This window comes from Stenella coeruleoalba (genome assembly GCF_951394435.1).
Source record: "Stenella coeruleoalba genome assembly, chromosome: 1".
Classification (NCBI taxonomy): domain Eukaryota; kingdom Metazoa; phylum Chordata; class Mammalia; order Artiodactyla; family Delphinidae; genus Stenella; species Stenella coeruleoalba.
In genome coordinates, this window is record NC_137169.1 from 82,550,908 (window position 1) to 82,571,852 (window position 20,945).

Genomic DNA, 20,945 nt, shown 5'->3' on the forward strand with positions numbered 1-20,945 from the left:
GGCAAGGCCGCTGATACAATATTGACAAGGATCCCTCACTCCAAAATAAAAACAGTGGCCACAGTTTACAACTATGCTGGTACTAAAGAACAGCAGAAGTCCAGGGATATTTCTCAATACCCAGAGACAAAAGCATGGCCTATGTCTACGTCCAGTAACATATATAATAACACCACCTTAAATAGTTGCAGAATTTAAACTTTTTACCTGTTTTCCTGAAGATCTCATGTGATTGTTGTAATAATTCTATTAAATAAATAAATAGTATGATACTCAAGCTGAAAATCATGAGCAAAATTAAAGAAGCATATTATTATGTAGCATTTCTTGCCATCTATAATGAGGTTAATTTATATGTTTAACATACTCCCTTAAGGAAAACAACAAACAAAAAAGGTTCTATCAATTCAAATAAACTAAAGAATATATTTCTAGATTTTGATAACAATGATGCAAAAACAGAGAAAACAAATTCTTGCTAAATCCAAGATTTATTCTGAGATGGCATACATAAATCCTTTTAACTCTGACTGAAAAACCAAGCATTAAAATCAATCCAAAGATAAATTAATGAAAATACTCTGGCCACTGCCTACTAATGAGAGTTGGTTACCCAAAAGATGGTTTTCACATTTTTAAATTAATTTACCACTCATAAACGGCAAGCTTTTTTATTATTAGCAATATAATCAAGTCTTAAATTATGAAGTACTGGTTTTCTTATTAAAAGAATAACATCCTTTCGGATTTTTAATATTACATTTCTGTAAAAAATATATTTCCTTGAGTCACATTGCTGTGCACCTGGAACTATCACAACATTGTTAATTGGCTATACTCCAATATAAAATAAAAGGTCTAAAAACAAATAATAAATTAAATAAATTAAATAAAACACGGAGACAAGTACAGACACACTCCTAAAATATATATTTCCACACATACCCTTTTACCTCAAAAGGTAATCTCCTTTTGCTGTCTTATACTTATTACCAATTTTCTCTTTTCTTTTCACTTAGGATCAGCTTTCAGTCCTCTTTCTTCCTAATCTATGAACTGTTTACTCACAAATTAAAACTCATAAAAATATTGTGGAGATAAGGAGTGGGTCCAACTTGCTTTAAATTACCATCATTTTAAATCTGTGAAACAAGGGATAAATATGCGAGATGAGGATTTCAAATGATATAAATCTCCTATGGAAAACAAAAACAAACAGATATCCTAACTAAAAATCTTATTTATATTAATGAAAACCTATTTTTATTGATACATTAAATAAAATCAGATTTTACCCTAAAGTGAAGTAAATGATTTGTTAATTAACACATCATTTTAAATTTCGAATTCAAAATTAACCCAGCTACAACAAAAAGAGTAAATTTTACTGTATGTGAATTAAAAAACAAATTTAAAAGAAGTAACTCAGTTAAAAACAAGTCTTTATTACAAAGCTATGCTTCTTTAAATAAATGGCAGATGTGTCATTTTAGTAATGAATCTGTTACCAGTATAATGCTTAATGTATTTAGAATATCTTTCCACATTAACAAGATAACTTTATTACCATTTAATTATCCATAATTAGACTTCAAACTCAAGCTATTAAAATGAACAGAAGTGTAGGTAAATTCTTTTCTAAAAACATACATATAGTGTCAAAAGAATGGCTTATGTGATTGTCATTTTAAGGAAAATTCAAATACTAAAATTTTGAGGCTACAATTCAAGTCCAGGTATTTTGGGCATTTCAACTTGAAAATTATAATCAGGTTAGAAATAAACTCCTAAAAGCAGCATTTAGGACAAATAGAAGACATGGTTGCAGTTTCTGTTTTTCAGAACGCATGTCAGAAAATGAATATCTAATTTATAAACACAGAAAATATTTATGGAAATCTTATAAATGTCTATGAAGTCTCAGAAGGTCTCATATAAGTAACACTAGGAATCTTCATTTTTCTACATCCAGACATACCTTTATGAATATGGACTAAACTGCTACTTATTACAAAAGAATAGGAACTGTATGATTATTAATTACCATTGCCATCAAAATTAGATATAAAAGAGGCACGGAAAGTTGAAAGACTTAAGTACTAAGATCAAGTCAGGGAGTACAAATACATAGAGCTCTTTACTTCAGGAGAATCAAGTCTCATGCTCCATTATCCATTTCTAACTAGACAGAGAATAAAGTCTGTGATTATCTCTTAATTGAGGAAGAGAATAGCAAAACAGAATTAAGTTTGATTTTTGAGGAAAAAATTCACTCAAATCAGTGATTTTAGATTCTTTTAGGAACAATATAGAAAACTGAATCCAGGCAGAAGTGTCAACAATGTAAATTAAAAACATCAGTCTGCTTATTAAAGACCAATCAATGCACTGTGTTACCATTAACAAGAAGGCTAAAATTCTAATTATCTAAAAATCTCCCATGTCAAATGGGTCCAACTTTTAAGAACCAAAGAATGAATTTTTTTTTTTGGATTCCTGTTCCCTCACTTACCAAAGTTTCTACTATGTATTGCACTGTATCTGATTATAAAATACTTTACACTGTAAACATCAAACATTTGGCAAAAAATAAAAAACAGAATAACTAAAGCAGAATACCCTGTTGCTACTACTGTGTATACACTTATCTGTAGCTAGGCTGGCAATTAAATTTTACAAACTATTCAGTAAGAATGCTAAGAGAAAAGAGTTGACGAACCTGAAAGAATAGCTTCTTTCAAATATAGTAACACATGGGAGAACTTCCTGATATCATTCACCAACTCCTTGATGTAATCAGGATCCAAAATGGAGTTGGAATTTATGGACTTGAGCCCCATTTCAGAAGTTGTAACATCAGTAGAGAGCTGGCCTGTTGACAAGACACGTTTTTTCTTTGTCTTTTTCTGTTTGTGAGCAATCATCCTTTCATATAACAGTCAAAAAAACGGAACTCCTTAAGGGGGTGAGAAAAAGAGAGAAACACAAATACTACATTAATCAGGGGACATTATACTAGATTTTCACAAATAGCCCAAAGCCTGCCTCAATATTCTATTTAAAACAATAACAACAACAACAAACCCTGTATTACTGATAAAGCAACTTCCATTTATTAAGTGCCAATAACCTTGAGAACTCTATGATACGCAAGCTACTATTCTCTTCATTTCACAAGTTAGGAACCTGAGGTTTGGAGGTTAAATAATTTGTTTAAGCTCTCAGCTGATAAATGAACTGGTACTTAAACCCACATCTGCCTTGTCACCAAAACCCATGCTCTTAATAAACTTCCTCTTAACTCCTAAGGTACAGAATTTTTTAAACTGTAAAAGTTATTCTGAAATGTCAATTAGTGGAAGAAAATATTCTCCCTCCATGACATCACCTTCAAAAATAAAGGTGAAATATGAGCTTTGAAAAAAGAAAGACCTGTTTTCAAAATCCCCCTCCATCACTTACTATGCGTGACCTGACAAGCTGTTAATCTCCTCACTTTGGTAAACTCATTTATAAAATGGAAATAACATCCTGACGATACCTACCTCATGAGATTATTGTAAGCATTAAGAGACAATGGTATAGAAGTGTCCAACACATAAAAGAAATTCAAGTACAGTATGTTCTCAATAATGCAAACTCATATACACATACACACACACACACACACACACACATATATTCCGGATTATCACCTTTCATCAAGAACATTTCTCTGCTGAAAACAAGTTCTAAAGATGTCCACTAATCTGACACACCTGGATTGGTTGAACAAATAAATGTATGATTACTGGACCAATATTTTTGGTAATTTCAGGGTGGTATAATACAAGATTTGTTATGAGAAAGATTGAGAATTGAATCGTTACTGAATACTTCCTAAATGTGTGACCTGTACAATTTGCTTACAGGCTATATGAAGATTAAAAGGGAACTCAAAGTTTAAAGACTTCATATGTTAAAACGCCTAAACCTGGCACATAGTTGGAACTCAAGAAAATCTTAGTTTGTTTCTGCTTCATCCTTACCTTTTACCTTTCTGTAATTAAAAGTCCTAATTTTGTTTGAAATCAAAAAGGAAATGACTGGAGGAATTGAATTAGCTCAAGCATTATTAAAACATTTTTCAAATGTTTGAGCTGAGATCAGAATGAGTAAACAAAGAGGAAGGAGTAGTCTAGCTGCTGTTACTAATTTCCTAATGATCTCTCCACATCCATTCTTGTCTCATTCCAAATGTAGTGAGTACATTTTCAAAACATGAATCTCATCACGTCATTTCTCTGCTCAAAACTCTTCCCAAAGACAAGTGAGATGCTATCGTGCACTACAAGGCTCAGCATGAAATCTGGCTCCTACTTACCTCTGCAACGTCCTCTGGAGTCACAATTCCTACTCAACACTTAACACTCCTGCCACACACACCTCTTTCTCATTTTTCCAACAGTATTTGTTTACCGTGACCCACAGTGGAGCCAGTATACACATTAAGTATGTTATGTTTGTGTGTGGTGTGTGTGTAGGAATGCGTAAACATAAAACAGATTCTGGCTAAGGAGCCAGGTGATGTACTCAGATGTTTTCTTTCCTATCCCATTTCATTTTTTAAAAAGCCGATTGCAACCCACCAAATTGGTCTCAGAATTATAATGGGTTCTGTCCCTACAACTTGAGAAACACCAACTGTTGGATTCAGGGTCCTGTCTATATGCAGCTCCATTTGCCTGGACTACTCCTTCCTCTTTGTTTACTCATTCTGATCTCAGCTCAAAGATCACTTCCTCAAAGAAACCTTCCTGGACCTCCCCTGCTCCCATAACCACCACCACCACCACCAAACTAGAACAGAATCTCCTGTTATATGCTTTGCACCATCTTATACTTTTCATCACTGCACTTATCGAAGTTCTCATAGGTGATTCGTGTCTCCTTATCCAGACTATAATCTCAAAATCATGACCAATGTTTGCTAACCAAGCGTTCTCTGCTTAAAGCACAGTGCTTCGCATATGAGGGATAAACAACTCAAAACTGTCCACAGAATGAGTGATGAATTTGCAGAACTAATAATGAATAATAATAAATAAGTAGTTTATAATGAATTTATAAACTTTAAAAGTTTATAAAGTTTCAACTAATTTTTACAGAAATAAAAATGTTTAACTTTGGATTGTTGCAGTGTTTTGAACGGAAAATAGAATCGGTTTTTAAAAATCTGTCTCTAAAATAGTATCTTACCAAAAAACCAAGCATATGAAGTTGAGTAACGGCAGGAGTACATAAAATTGAAATCAAAGGTTGATTTCTATTATTGTTTCTCTACTTCTGGTTATTAAATAAGGTGTCCTGACACTTCTTCAATGGCTTTTAAAATTCCTTTATTCAGTATTCTTATTAATCTCAAATTACTTCTGGAAATGCAATTTCTACATTTAATCTAGTTTCAAACCTATCTAACATTAATCCTTAAATGTGTAAATAACTTCTAAAATGAACTTAGCTATAATAATAGTGCTCCCCAAATTGTCCTAAGTCTCCCCTCCAACAAAAACAAACAAAACACTCAAGTGCCTTGTTTGGGCAGCTCTTTTACAAATCGCTAATTGAGAAGACTATTAGCTTAATTCATCACTTTTGCAGCTTACTTAATAAAGTCACTCTGATTAATTTTGATGGCTTTTAGTTTAGTAAATTAGAAAATTGGTCATTGTCACTGGTAAAAAGATGGTTATAAATTTTAAAGCATATATCACAAGCTTCGATTGTGATATTCACTTCAATTCACCTATTTCAGTAAAAAAAAATTATTTTAACTGTCAAATTAGTAGCCCAAAGTTGTAAAAAGTGTTTCAGAAATGCATGAATACATTTAGTCAAGACTAAGAATGTCTGTAAACGAACAAAAACGATGGGGAAGAGAGGAACTAAAAGGGGTCATACTCTACCTCTAGTCAAGATTACGGTGAGCAATGTACTACTTTTATTACATATACTTTACTACTTTTCATATTTCAAACTGAAGGAAACATTACAGTTGAAAAAAATGTTAACTTAAAGTTAATCCAAGCTTTCACAAAATTGAACTATGATAATGAGAAAGTTTGGAGGTTATACACTTTCCGAGATCATCCGCATTACTTTCTCATGTCCCAAAATGAACATCCTCTAGTTGGTGGTAACATAAAATGTAGTTACTAACAGATTGCAACTGGAAATTTAATTAAATGAGATAATAATATGGGAAGCACTTAGCACAACGCTTGGTTCTTCATGAAGACTCAATAACTGTTAGCCATTATCACTAGCGTGCTTTACTGTGGGAGACTGTTAACATACGTAAGTAATGAACAAAATGTGACTTCACTACAGTATATCTGTAAATTGTGAGCAAGAAATATAGGACTGGAAACAATTCCAGAAACTTAACTGACTTCATGGAAGCCTACTAAATGGCTTCCAAGTGAAGTTTGAACTGTGCAAACAGACTGTTGAGCAAAATATTTGTGAAACTCTCCTAATTCTCTGCATCTCTTCCAACTCCAAACCACCAACAAAAAAAAAGCATTTTATCCACTTCGCAAAGAACTTTGTAGCAAAGAGAAAATCACTGTGCCAAACTACTTTCTCTATATATTCTAAATTCTAAGTAATATGTGTATTAGAAATGTGAACACTAACTTCTGGTACCCTGGAATGTGGCTTTTCCAAGACTTCAGGAGCCTGTGTTAATCAAATGTTCTTGCCCCATGTTCCTCCTCCCCAAATGTATCCTTACAGAAGTATTTTCATTTTAGGCACATGGCTGCCTAATTGAAGAGTAAAACAAACCCAAATATCTGTACTTAATAGTTCCCTATCTTACTATTTCTATCTCAGGAAAAACCACCATGTATTTCTGAAATCTGCTATTTCAACAAATTTCTGATTGGTAATAATCTATTGATACCTAGAGATGCTTTTTAAAAATCAGGAAAATTCATTCTGGAGGTCTTTCATTATGTTTTTTAAATGCACGTTTCACAAAAACAGAATGGGGCATGTTAAAAAGTTTTATCAATAATATGCAAATAACTAATTTCTAAAGAAAGGCGTGCAACGCACATACACTTCATTCCTGGGCAGTTAGAATTCAGCACGTTTAAAGAAGATGAAGCTGCCCAACCTCCCACACCTCCAGAATGTCCAGCATTCCTGACAGGCAGGGCTCTCCAAAACTACCCAATGCCAAAGACCACGTTCCCCATCCCAGAATTTAAATACAGAATGGGAACATGGAGCAACCAAAAAGGGCTGCAGGCACTGATAGCGATGGACAAGAGATACCGTCTCGGAGACACCTGGAGAAACGGCAAGGGGCGCTCAGCTCCCGCCTTTAGCAACTAACAGTCCTCCTCTCCGAAGAGGTATCAGGCCAATTCTTTATTGAGGAAGAGAGTCAAAAAAGATGAATATGGAGACACAAGTCTCGTGAACCACTAGCGCTCCAGCTTGAAACGTCTCAGACTTGGGCTCACCCGTCAAAAAAAAAAAAGTCAAGCCCCAAACACGCCCACAACGGAATTGGCGAAAAAACATTGAGGCTCAAGAGGCCTCGGAACGAAACACCCCTCCCTCAGCTCAAAAGACAGGGACGAGAACAATGCACCACGGAAATCCTAAGATATCTCGGGACAGAGACCCAGATGAATTGAGGGCTGCTGTCAGGGCAGGGGGGTGGGACAGGATCCGATCGGACTCTGTAGCTGTAGGGAGCACAGATTCTGGAGCAAAACTGTCCAACTTTAAATCACACTATGCCAATTACGAGTCTGTGTGTTCCGGCAGGTTTCCCCCGTGTGAAAACTTAAATAATCGTGGAACTCTCGTGAAGTTAAAACGTGTAGCGCTCTTAGAAAACTGTACGCCGAACGTGGGACGTGCTATGTGTTTGCTTTTATTATCTTCATCATCTGCTCAGGGCCACAGCTCGTGCTCTCCCCGCTCCTCCGCTCCTGCCCGCCGCGCCCCACGTCCGGTCGGACCCCTCCCGGAGGACCAGGAGTCTCGGGGACACCGGCCCGGCCCGCCGCCGCCGGCCCCCAGCGCAGCCCTCAGTCGCCTCCACTCCGGGCCGCCGCCTGGGCCGCCCGGACCCCAGACGGCAACTCGCGGGTGACCCCAGGCCCCTGCCGCCGCCGCCGCAGCAGCAGCAAGCGCCGCCATCCTCCACTCACCGCGGCGCTCCATCCCGCGTCCCGGACGCGGACGCCCGCCCGACACTCACGGCCGCCGCCGCCGCCGCCGCCGCCGCCGCCGCCGCCGAGGGCTGGAGCTCGCCGCTCCCATCCCCCACGGCCCGCGGACGCCCGGCCGAGCCGCCGCCGCCGCCCCTGCAGCTACAGCCACTACCACGCCAGCCCCGGCCGCCCCGCCCACGGCCTCGCACCTCCCGCCCGGCCGCGGCCCGCCCCCTGGGGCCCAGCCCATTGGCCCGCGCGCCCGGGGGGCGGGGACGGGCGCCTGCGGCAGGTGGGGCCGGCCACTGGCTCTCGCGCGCCCAGCGCAGGCTGTCAGCTTCGCCTCGGCCCGCAAACTGTCCCGAGCCTTGCAGGACGTGTCAGCCGCCCCGTGCGGCTTGCGGCAGGACAGGCGGAGGAACCTTAGGAACAGGTCACCTGATGACTTCATCTGGCAAATCGGAATTTCTTGGATGAGCAATCTACATTTTTTATGAGGTACTTCTTTTGACCACCTCGTTCCTCTCTCTCCAACTCAAGAAAACAAAAACAAGACCCCACACAGGTAAAGTGTAACACAGGCCTGGCTCCTTTCCGGAAGAATAAACTTCCTCAAAACCAGCCAACTACTCTGCCCTCTGTACAGGGTCATATTTTCCACTTAGACCTATATTACTTCAACTGCACTCTCAAACTCGCTCAGAATGAGAAATATGTCTGAGAAAGATGGACTAATTAAAGAAAGCAGCAGGGGCTGAAAGCTTCTACATCATTCTACTCATGAGAACAAGCCTCGTCATTAGTTATCTCAGTTCTGGAACATTCAGAAAGAACTGATGGAGAAACAGAGGGCACATGGGCAGGGTGGCTGGCGGCAGTGGTGGAGGCAGAGAAAAATATTATCGCATGTGGGAGAAAGCAGAAAAAGACACGGGAGAGTGTGAGGAGAAGTAGGACGAAAGCGGGGCTGCAGACATAGGGAGAGAGAGGGGCAAAACCAAGGAAGGCAGAGACAGGTGGAGGCAGAAAGAGAAAATATTGAGAAATAAAAGAGAAAGGAGAGACTGCCTACTTACAGGGACAAAATGGAAGTGAGCATGAGAGAGCCAACAAGTGAAGTAGTGAGATAGGGAGAAAACACTCATTGGCAAAGAGAAGAGGAACATCTCTCATATCTTTGAACCCTTATACTAAAAACAACGCTGGGGAAACAGAGCAAATTTGGCCCTTCAGGTGCTACTTGGAAAAGATAAATATGAAAATGCTCAGCGTCTTGGATATTTTAGCTCCACACTGGAATTGTCCGACTCAGCTTACACAAATTTACCACTTGAAACCCCAAACACAACAGTACCAAGGACATGCCACAGGCACTAAGGAAACCTCAAAACCAAACTCTCCTTCTAACCACACATAAAAAGAACAATGCACCATGGACTCTCACCATGGAAAATGATGATGCCCTGAACTGAAACAAACTGAGAGGTCAGGGGTCCCAGGGCAAAAGGGGGCTGGAGCATCCCAACCCTTATTAAATCATAAGGAAGATTTGGGGAAGAAATATAAGGCAGTCACTCAATCTCAAACACTCCTTTATATCTATTTTTAAATACCTGTATATTAATTATTTTTTACTTTCTTACTCCATTATCACCATTTCCTTAATAAAGAGAATTGTTTTCCTTATTAAAGTTGAACAATGTCTCGCACAAGATCCTCATGGGGAGAAAGGGTATGTGAGGTAGAAGTGGTGGTGTGACAGAGACAGAAAGGAGCACATGGGAGGGAAGGAGAGGAAAAAGCCGTGAGAGATGTGAGAAGGTGAGAAACAATTGTGGAGAAGAGAGAAAGAAGACCAAGAAAGATGCAGAGACAAATGGAGGCAGAGAAAGAGAAAATAAGATGCAGACAGAATAAGGAAAAGAGACAGAAATGATAGAGAGAGAGAGAAATAGGGAGACTACCCATGGACAGAAAAAGGGGAGATGGACACCTTTCACACCCAAACAATTCTGGACAAATAAACCCAATTAGGGCCCTAGGTTGTTACTTGGAAAGGATAAATATGAGAACCTCAGGCTCCTTGATTACCTGGGCTCTACTATCATTTTGCAGATAGTAGAGCTATCTTAATTTCTATTTATTGTAATTTCTTTTATCTTTGCTTAATTTTTAAAAACTTTAAACATAACTGTGCCAGATCAAAAGCACTAAAAATGCTGGGGACACCTAACAACCAAATGTTCCTTCAAATCCTAATGGAGGAGAATGATGCACCATGGACACTCACCATGGAAGCCACTGATGACTAAACTGAAGGACACCAATGGGGGAAAGAGGAAAGGATTCTGAAGGCCATGGAAGGCAGAGGCAGGGTAACCCTCAGGGAACTCAAGGGAGGAAAGTCTGCCCCTTGGATCTGCTCTGGGTTAATCTCAAGACCCTTCCCACCAGATCTACCTCTAAACCATCTCAAAACAACCAATTATTCTGCATAGAACCAACACAGAGTGAATCGTCAACGAATATTAGACCATTAAATTATAAGTACGGTTATCTGAGGAAAATTTTGAGAAGTCTCTCAATCCCAGTCCTCCTCTTATAGCTTTTAAAAAAATAGATTAATTATCTGTCATCTTTTCTACTCTTTTTCCTTAGTAAGGAGGAATACAATATTTGGAAACATTAGCAAAAATGGTAGTTCACTTTTAAATTAAAAGGGTTGTTTTATTAATTCCCCCTAACTTGCATTTTGTTTAAAGAAATTTTATGTCACACAAGTAAGTTTCAAGTATGAAAAGTACACTATTGAAACAATACCTTTTTGCAACTCCAAAATTCTTGGTTTATAATTAAATTATAAAGGGTTAAAAAAATTAAAACCATCTGTATATCTATTGTAGAAGTACAACATCTTAAAATTGTGTTTTTACCATTTTTCGTTATTATTGTCTCTAGTATTTTTCCCTTCTAAAACAGAAATCACATCCTCTGTGATATTGCTCTTCTGTCATTCTATGAAGCCTCAACTTGCATATTGTTAAAATCTTTTTCATGTGTTCTATTCAGTGTGAACATAGGTAGTATTGCTATTTTTGCCGGGTAAGGATCTTCATATTCCTGAAGTTGATTCTGTAGTTCAGGTAGCCTACTTTTCATAACAGAATATGGTTCTAAAAACATTTTACAATGTCTGGTGACATCTTTGATTGTCACAACTGGAAAGGAGTTGTACTGACATCTAGTGAATAGAGCCAGGGATGCTGCCAAACATCCTACCTGCACAAGAGAGCATGCCTGAGCCCTCCTACCTCTACCCCTAAGAAAGAATTACCCATCCCCAAATGGCCAATAGTGTCAAGGTCGAGAAACTTTGCTCTAGACCCAATTACCACTTTATAAGCAATATAGAAGACAAGGGAATATATTAAATTACATCACAGGATGCACTCAGTAAAATCTAGACTGTGGGTCGTTTTATAGAGCAAACAACAGTTCCTTAAACAAACAAATTGCAAGGAAAACGATGAAAAGAAAATCTCCAGATTTAAAAAAAAAAGTCTTAAAATTTCAAATACATCAAGTGCAGGAATAAATGAGATCAGACTTGCCCTTCCACTATACTGTTTTCAGACATTAGACTACAAACAGCACAGGACTGTGATCCTGGAGAGATGGGATCACAAACAAATGAGGTGATCCCTACAGTCACCCCAACTTTCTGCCTGGAGACACACTCTAGACCATGGCATGCAAGAAGGAAGCCAAACAGAGTGTGGTACTCTTGCTAGGTTGAGGAGAAAGGGATCATAGTGCAGGGAGACTGGGACAGCTGGAATCTGTAGGACAGAGTACCAGATAGGAAGAAGGTAGGCAGAAGAAGAGCTCCAGAAATTTGCATAGGCAACTCTTTAATTTTCTTGCTGAATACAAAGCTATATATGTATAGGGTGAATCCCCACAAGGAGAGACAAAGAATTTCCAGGGACCTGTAGCTGAACAATTCCCAGGGCTTTCGCAGGTCTGGGAGACCTCTGAGTGTTCATCAGCCGGAGTAGAGAGACCTATTGAATACTCAAGGAGAGATCCCAGAAGGACATGTGTTAGTAGTACATCTAACCCAGCCCTACTAAAATAGTATTCTAGACTCACCCCAACAAATCTTCAAAACAAGCGTCATTTCGTAAATTTCTTAAAAAAAAAAACCTGATATTTAAAACAAAAGTAATAACAATGTGTGTGGCATTTACAACATATGCTGGATAGCAAAAAGTATCACAATAGCAAAAATTAAGGGAGGAGGGAAATCAAAGTAAGGTTCTTACATTATATGTGAAATAGCATAATATTATTTGAAGGTATATTATAATAAGTTAAAAATGTGTATTAAAATCTTCAGAGGTACAGTTAATAAGCCAACATTAATAAGACATAAATGGAATTTTAAAAAATTAATCCAAAAAAAAGGCAGGACAAAAAAAAAAAGAAACAAAGAACAGATGAGAAAAATTAAAGACAAACAACAAGATTATAGGCTTAAACCCAATCATATCAATAATTACATTAGATATAAATACTCTAAACACCCCTGTAAAAAAGCAGAGATTGTCAAATTGTATAAAAACTTAAGACTCAACTACATAACTGCCTGTAAGAAACAGACTTGAAATACAAAGACACAGATAGGTTGAAAGTAAAACCACAGAAAAAGATATGCCATGCAAATACTAATCATAAGAAAGCAGAAGTAGCTCTATTATATGAGACAACCCGTTTTACTAAGGATAAAGAGTACCATTTCATAATGATAAAAGAGTCAATTCATCATAAAGACATTATCTTAAAAGTGTATGCACCTAAAAATAGAGCTTCAGAATATACAAGGAAAAACCTGACAGAAATGTGAGGAAAGACAGACAAATCTCAATGATAGTTAAGATTTCAACAATCCTCTTTCATTAACTGATAGAACAAATAAGAGAACAAACGTATGGACACCAAGGGGGGAAAGCGGGGGTGGGGGAGCTGGCGAGGGATGAATTGGGAGATTGGGATTGACATATATAACTAATATGTATAAAATAGATAACTAGTAAGAACCTGCTGTTTTAAAAATTAAATTAAATTTTTAAAAAAGTGGATCAAAGAAAAATGTGTAACAAGAAAAAAAAAGAATAAGAGAAAATCTGTAAGGATATAGAAATTTTAAATAATACTATCAACCAATTTGACCTGATATACATTTATAGAAAATTCTACCCAACAACAGAATACACAGTCTTTTCAAATACACATAAAATATTCACTAAGATAGACCATATGTAGGACCATACAATAAGTCCAAATAAGTTTAAGAGAACTGAAATCATACAGTGTATGTTCTGACCCAAACAAAGTTAAATTTGGAATAAATAACAGTAGGATAATTGGGAAATCCTCAAATATTTGGAAATTATAAAATATATTTTTAACTAATCCATGGGTTAAATTTTCACAAGGCAAATTTGAAAATATTTTAAACTGAATAAAAAAGAAAACACGATATTTCAAAATGGGTAAGTTACACAGTAAAAGCAGTGGTTAGAGAAATATTCAGCTTTAGATGCTTTATTAAAAAGAAAGGAGGGATACTTCCCTGGTGGCGCAGTGGTTAAGACTCCACCTGCCAATGCAGGGGTCACGGGTTCAAGCCCTGATCCAGGAAGATCCCACATGCCGTGGAGCAACTAAGCCCCTGATCCACGACTGCTGAGCCTGCATGCCTAGAGCCTGTGCTCTGCAACAAGAGGAGCTACCACAATGACAAGTCCTCACACCGCAACAAAGAGTAGCCCCCGCTCGCTGCAACTACAGAAAGCCCATGTGCAGCAACAAAGACCCAATGCAACCAAAAAAAAAAGAAACAAAGGAGGGCCTAAAATCAATGATTTAAGCTTCCACTTTAAGAAGCTAGAAAGCAAAGAGCAAATTGAACAGGAAGTAAGTAAAAGGAAGGAAATAATGGTAAGAGTAGAAATCAATGATATAGAAGACATATAACAGAAAAAATCAACTAAAAGTTGTTTTTTTTAAAATATCAATTAAATAGATAAATAGCTTGCTGAACTGATCAGAAAGAGAGAAAACACAAATTACTAATATCATGAATGAAATAAGGAACATCAGTACAGACCCTACAGATATTAAAAGGGAAACGAAAGAATGTTATAAACAATTTTGCCAAAAAATTCAACAACACAGATAAAATGTAAAAATGTCTTAAAAGACACAAATAACCAAATCTAACACAAGAAATAGAAAATCTGGATACCCTTATATGTATTAAAGAAATTGGATTCATAATTTAAAATATCTCACAAAGAAAACTGCAGACCCAGATGGCCTCGCTAATGAAATCTATTGAACCACATAAAATAGTCCTACAAAAACTCTCAGAAAATAGAGGAGGCAGGAAAACTTCCCAACTCATTTTATGAGGTCAACATTACTCTGATACCAAAAGCTGACAAAGATATTACAAGAAAGCTACAGATCAAATTTCCTAACACAGTATTAGCAGGTCAAACTCAACAATATATAAAAAAGAATAATACATTAGAACCAAGAAAGTCTGTCCCAAGAATCAAGCTTAGTTTAATATTCAATAGAGAAAAACCACGTGATCATCTTAACAGATGCAGAAAAAGCATCTGACAAAATTCTTCAACCTTTCATGATTAAAGCAGTCACCAAAGTAGGAAGAGAAAAGAATTTCTTCAACCTGATAAGAGACAGCTACAAAAATCTACAGCTAACATCATAGTCAGTAATGAAATACTATGTTTTCCCCTTAAGATCAGGATCAATATTGTTACTGAAGGTCTTAGCCAGTACAATAGAACAAGAAATAAAATACACTCAGATTGAAAAGGAGGAAGTGAAACACTTTATTACAAGTTGACACGTTTGTGTACCTCAAAAATCCTAAGGAACCTATAAATAAGGTACTACAACTAATAAATGAATATAGCAAGGCCACAGATTACAAGGTCAATATACCATAATCAATTTTACTTCTACATACTAGCAACAAACAATTGGACAGTGACATTTTAGAAATTAATACCATTTATAATAACATCAAAAAACAAGATATTTTTAGGAATAAATTAGACAAAACATGTGCAAGATCCTAAATTTAAAACTACAAAACACTAATGGCAAGAAATTAAAGAACTGGATAAATCAATAAGTATGCCATGTTCATGGACTGGAAGACTCAATACTGTTAAGACTTTACTTTCTCTTAAATTGACCTATAGGTTCGAGCAATCCCAAACAAAATCCCTCCTGGCTTTTTTATGGAAATTGATAGGCTGAGTCTAAAATGTATATAAATATGTAAAAAATGTGAACAGCCAAAAAATTTTTGAAAAAAGAACAAACTTGGAAGATTCACAATGCCTGATTTTAAGATTTACTATAGAGCTACAGTTGTCAAGACAGTGTGATATTGGTATAGAGATAGACATAGATCAACAGAATAGAATAGAGTCTAGAAACAGACCCACAAATATAATCAGTTGATTTTCAAAAGCTGCTAAAGTAATAGGGGGAAAGATGGTCTTTTCAATAAATGGTGCTGAAATAACTTGATAACCATATGAGAAAAAAAATGATCCTTGATCCTTACTTCAGAGCATGCCCTAAAATTAATTCAACATGTGTCATAGACCTGAACATATAACCTAAAACTATCAGTCTTTTAAATACTGGAGTTGGAGGAGGCAGCTGCTTGTTTTTATAAAAAGTTATGGGGGGACACAGCCACGCCCAACTGTTTATGTACTGTCAATAACTGTTTTTGCCCTACAACAGCAGAGTTGATTGGTTGAGGTGCTGTAGCCAGTAAGCCTAAAATATTTATGATCTGGTCCTTTAAGAATATGTTTGAAGATCCCCATTCTAAAAGAAAACTTGGGAGAAAATCCAGGGAACAATTTCTCAGACACAAAAATCAAGAACCATAAAAAAAAAAAAACTGGTAAACTGGACTTCATCAAAATTTAAAGCTTCTGCTTTTTGAAAGACAACTGTTAAGCCCACAAACTGGGAGAAAATATCTGACAAAGGACTTGTATTCAAATTACATCAAGAACTCCTACAACGCAATAATAGAGTGAATAACACGATAAATTAATAAGTAAAAGATCTGAACAGACACTTCAAAAAAGAAGATACACAACTGGGCAATAAGCACATGAAATAGTGCTCAACATCATTAGTATCAGGGAAACACAAATTTAAGCCACAATGAGATATCACTAAATATCTACTGGAATTCTCAATTTTAGCTAGACTGAAATACCAACTTTGGTGTAGGAAGGATTTAGAGCAACTAAAACTCCCACACACTGCTGCTATACACGGTAAACACCACTTTGGAAAATAGCCTGGCAGTTCCTTATACAGTTGAACATACATTTACCATACAACCCAGGAATTCTACTCTTTTATATACCCTCCCAAAATGAAAAATACAGTCATCCAAAAACTTGTACACAAATGTACGTAGCATTATAGTCAAAAACTGGAAAAAACCCAAATGTCCATCAACAGATAAATGGTTAAACAAATTGTGATATAGCCTTACAATGAAATGCTACTTAACAATAAATATCTATGACGTAGCAAAAACCCATGGGTGAATCTCAAAAACATTATGCCAAATGAAAGTCAGGCACAAAAGAATATATGCTGTATGATTCCTTTTACATGAAATTCTAGAAAAGATGAACCTAATCTTTAGTAACAAAAAGCACGAATCGTTGCCTGATGACAGGGTTGTAGTATGGGAGGTGGGGGGAGTTCCAAATGAGCATTACTTTTTGGAGTAATGGAAATGTTCTGTATCTTGATTACGGGCATTACATGAGTGTATACAATTGTCAAAACTCACTCATAGTGTATAAAAAGCTGTTATCATTTTTTAGTGCTCAATGAATATCAGATAAGTAAATTAAAAGTAAAATTGTAGAAGGTTCTGTTTGAATAATCCCTGAAATTCAACTTCCTCTCTCCCTTAATATTTTTCAAAATATTTTCCATTTTCTTCCTTAGAAAGGAAGACTACGGTATTTGAAAACTTTCTCAGTGACAAATACTGGAACATTTTTTAAGAAAAAGAAAAAACCCTTATCCTAGGGAGGCAATATCATCAAATGGCTCTTTTGCTTATCAGAGTAATGATAAAGGCAAGGAAGAAACTGCAAACCCTCCACAAAAATCCTCACCATATCGAAACGTGTTCCTAACCTTCCTTTTAAACCTCCTTGTTTGTTTACACATGAATGTGTCTTTCTGTGTTGTGGCTCATCATCATACTGGAGATGAGGTGGGAAATTAAAAACAAACAAAATAGTCTTCAAAGCAGAATCATGGAAGCTGATCAGTGATATCCTTGTATGTATTAGAGATAACCAGCAATTCTGCCCCGAAGGATCCTTCTGCCTTCTGTGCTTATTAAAATCATTCTCTTAATTAACTTCAATATCACACAAAACATCACTTCTTCCAAGAAGCCTTTTCATTCCCTCCAGTGAAAATAAATCATCCCTTTAACTTTCCCATAGGACATTCAACATACTTTTCTCAGGTAACCCAAGATACTATGCCTTGGGCCCTATTTATTTGGAATTGCCTACTTCTACCCAATAGACTGAAAGGTTCCACAGGACCTTGTCTAACACAGAGTGGGATCACACTAAATTTTCTGAGCAAATGCTGAATGCATCACCAATGGTACAGGAATGAAAATCTTTCCAGGGTACCTTCTGGGCATGAGCTTTGTTCAATGCAGTACTAACCACTGGGACCAACAGCAGTGGTTGTAGCACACATTCCTAGGTCAAGGGCTTTTACAGCTGGGAAGTGAAGGTGCTGATAATTTAGGTGGATGTTCTATTTTAGGGAGGTGGGCAGAGCAGGAATGACCAGCCACCATAGATTTGCAGAACAGTGCTTTCTTCATCTCAGCCAAAGTTTTATCTCCTGCCAATCTGGGGACTGAAACATTTTCAACCCAGGTCTATCTTACTTCCCTTCAAAATCACTCTAAAACTTTTCTCAGAATCAGGAGACTAAAGCTATTTACCATAAAACTAATGAAGCTTTAGTGTCCAGGTTCCTCACTTGCACAGTTCCTACAATCAGGAAGCATTTCTAAGTATGCATTCTTGGCAACTGCCTATAGAAATCTCTGAAGAAAGGGATTTAAATCTCCAAGACTCATAATTTGATTTGTAATTTCTTGACTCTTCTAAATATTCACTTTCATATTAATAATTATGAATTCTTTTTCTTGAACAGGAAACTCCCCTCCCTCAAACCGAACAAAGGGGCAAAACTAATTGTCAAAAAAGAAGAGAAAAGGAAAAGGTAAATGTGCAACAAAAAGTTCTTTGGTTATTTTGGCTCCACCGTCGTCTTGGAACTTTCCCCTCCTAACAGCTCCTAAAAGATCCACCGTTAGAGATAGATAGAGGATGTCGAAGATCAAACAAAACAAAAAACCAAAATACCACCAGTGGGGGTAGTTGGTAAACAAACCTCCCCCTCGTTTCTAAAGAGGAGTGGTGATGAAAAAGCGAGATAGACCCTGGAAATGTCAGAGGGGCTCAAAGACAAGGAGAGTCCCTGGCTACTTTGTTCTGGCCAAAGGAAGTCCGTCCCTCGAGCTGAGGTTTGGAACAGGAGTCCTGGGACAGCCTGGGAAACAAACTCACAGGGATACGCTCTCCTCTCCTCTTAGTAGCTGCAGTCCCCCCGCCTGTCAACTTCTATTTCGCAAAGCACAGGGCTTGCCCTAGGACCAGGCTGGGTTAGCGCGCGCGTGCGTGCGTGCGTGTGTGTGTGTGTGTGTGTGCGTGTGTGCGTGCGTGCGTGTGTGCGTGTGTGTGTGTGTGTGTGTGTGTAGGACGGCTACAGGGGTGTGAGAGAGAGGGTCGCGGTGGTGGGAGAGGGAGGGAGGAGTGTGAAGACAGACAGAGATGCACCAGAGTAGGGCACTTGGGTAGAAAGGGGAGTGTTTTTCTACTTTTCATTCCCGACCCCCCCAACAAAAATAAAGAAATAAACAGCCGGGCCTAGGTGAGGCGAAGTATGATAAAAGGTAGACAGGGAACACGAGGTGTTTGTTATTTTATCTCAGCCTTTGTATTTGTCAGAATAAAATTTCAGAAAGGGCACCAAACTTCCGAAAACATCCCAAGTAAAGACGACAAATGTGAAGACCCGGTTAAGGAAATCAAAAGTGGGGCGGGGAGGAGTAAAGGAGCCCCCGCCCGAACTCCGCTTAAAGGCAGATGAGGGCATGTGGTTAGAAAAGGGAGAAGGGCTACAGACGTTCAGCTGGGACTTGGAAAAGGAGTAAAGTCCGCCTCGAGAGCCTCTCCCCAGCGGCCGGGCGGCGTCGCCTAACTGGGGACAGCGGGGTCCGACGGTCCTTGCAACGCCCGCTCTTGCCCTCCCCGCTCCTCCGCTCCTGCCGCGCCCTCCGCGCCCCCCGTCCAGTCGGACCCCTCCCGGAGGACCAGGAGTCCCGGGGACACCGGCCCGACCCGCCGCCGCCAGCCACCAGCGCAGCCCTAAGTTGCTTCCACTCCCTTGCCGCCGCCTGGGCCGCCCGGACCTTGGACGGCGACTCGTGGGTGGCCGCCGCGTGTGACCCCAGCCCCCAGCCGCGGCCGCAGCGAGCGCCGCCACCCTCCACTCACCGCGGCGCTCCATCCCGCGTCCCGGACGCGGATGCCCGCCCGACATTCACGGCCGCCGCCGCCGCCTCCGCCGCCGCCGCCGCCGAGGGCTGGAGCTCGCCGCTCCCATCCCCCACGGCCCGCGGATGCCCGGCCAAACCGCCGCCGCCTCCCCTGCAGCTACAGCCAAGACCACGGCAGCCCCGGCAGCCCCGCCCACGGCCTCGCACCTCCCGCCCGGCCGCGACCCGCCTCCTGGGGCCCAGCCCATTGGCCCGCGCGCCCGGGAGGCGGGGACGGGCTCCTGCGGCAGGTGGGGCCGGCGACTGGCTCTCGAGCGCCCGGCGCAGGCTGTCAGCTTCGCTTCAGCCCGCAAACTGTACGGAGCCTTGTAGGACGTGTTAGCCTCCCCGTGCGGCTTGCGGCAGGACAGGCGGAGGAACCTTAGGGATAAGTCACCTTTTGCACCCTCCAGTAGTGAGCAGGTCCTTGTTGTTTAAGCGGACGTTTCTCAGGTGGACATTTTGAATTCCTTCCAGTCAGGAATTCGGTCCCCAACTTGTTTAGTCCTACCCCTGCCCACACCCTCCTCTCCCTTTAGGAACAAAAATACATTTTGTCCTTAACTTTAAAACTGCCACACTCTTTTCTGTCTTTGACTGATTGTCATTTTCAGAAAACTAAATTACCCAAAACGTCAACTATTATGTACAGTACCAGGCTCGGGGGAGTTGCTCAATAAATACTAGTCGAATGCATGTCCCCCTAATCATGCTACTTAGTTCTTACCATTAAATGCTCCTTTACTGATGGGACTCACCAACGTTATAGGGAAAATGAACAACAAAAATTAAAGCATTTATCTAGATTTGGATCACACATCATAATGAAAAACGTACAGCGTTTCTATTGAATAGAGTACATAGTAGTAACACTTAACTCTACCAAGAACACCCTTCCTGTCATCTATGCTGAGACATAGCAGGCACTCTGTAAA

General features: G+C 39.2%; 1 protein-coding gene across 7 annotated transcripts in view; it reads right to left on the reverse strand.

Annotated features, from left to right (window-relative positions):
* ARHGAP29 (Rho GTPase activating protein 29) overlaps positions 1-20,945 on the reverse strand; it is an 82,552-nt gene that overhangs the window by 57,512 nt on the left and 4,095 nt on the right. Inside the window, exons 2-3 of one of the 7 annotated variants that reach the window (XM_079913554.1) lie at positions 2,720-2,956; positions 208-246 (exon numbers count right to left, since the gene is read on the reverse strand). In XM_079913554.1, the coding sequence (XP_079769680.1) occupies positions 208-246; positions 2,720-2,924 (244 nt within the window). In that variant the 5' untranslated portion in view covers positions 2,925-2,956. Of the gene's footprint in view, positions 1-207; positions 1,523-2,719; positions 2,957-8,213; positions 8,360-19,969; positions 20,142-20,945 lie in introns of those variants that run through there. The other 6 variants (XM_079913548.1, XM_079913547.1, XM_079913551.1 and 3 more) reach the window with 6 other exon arrangements.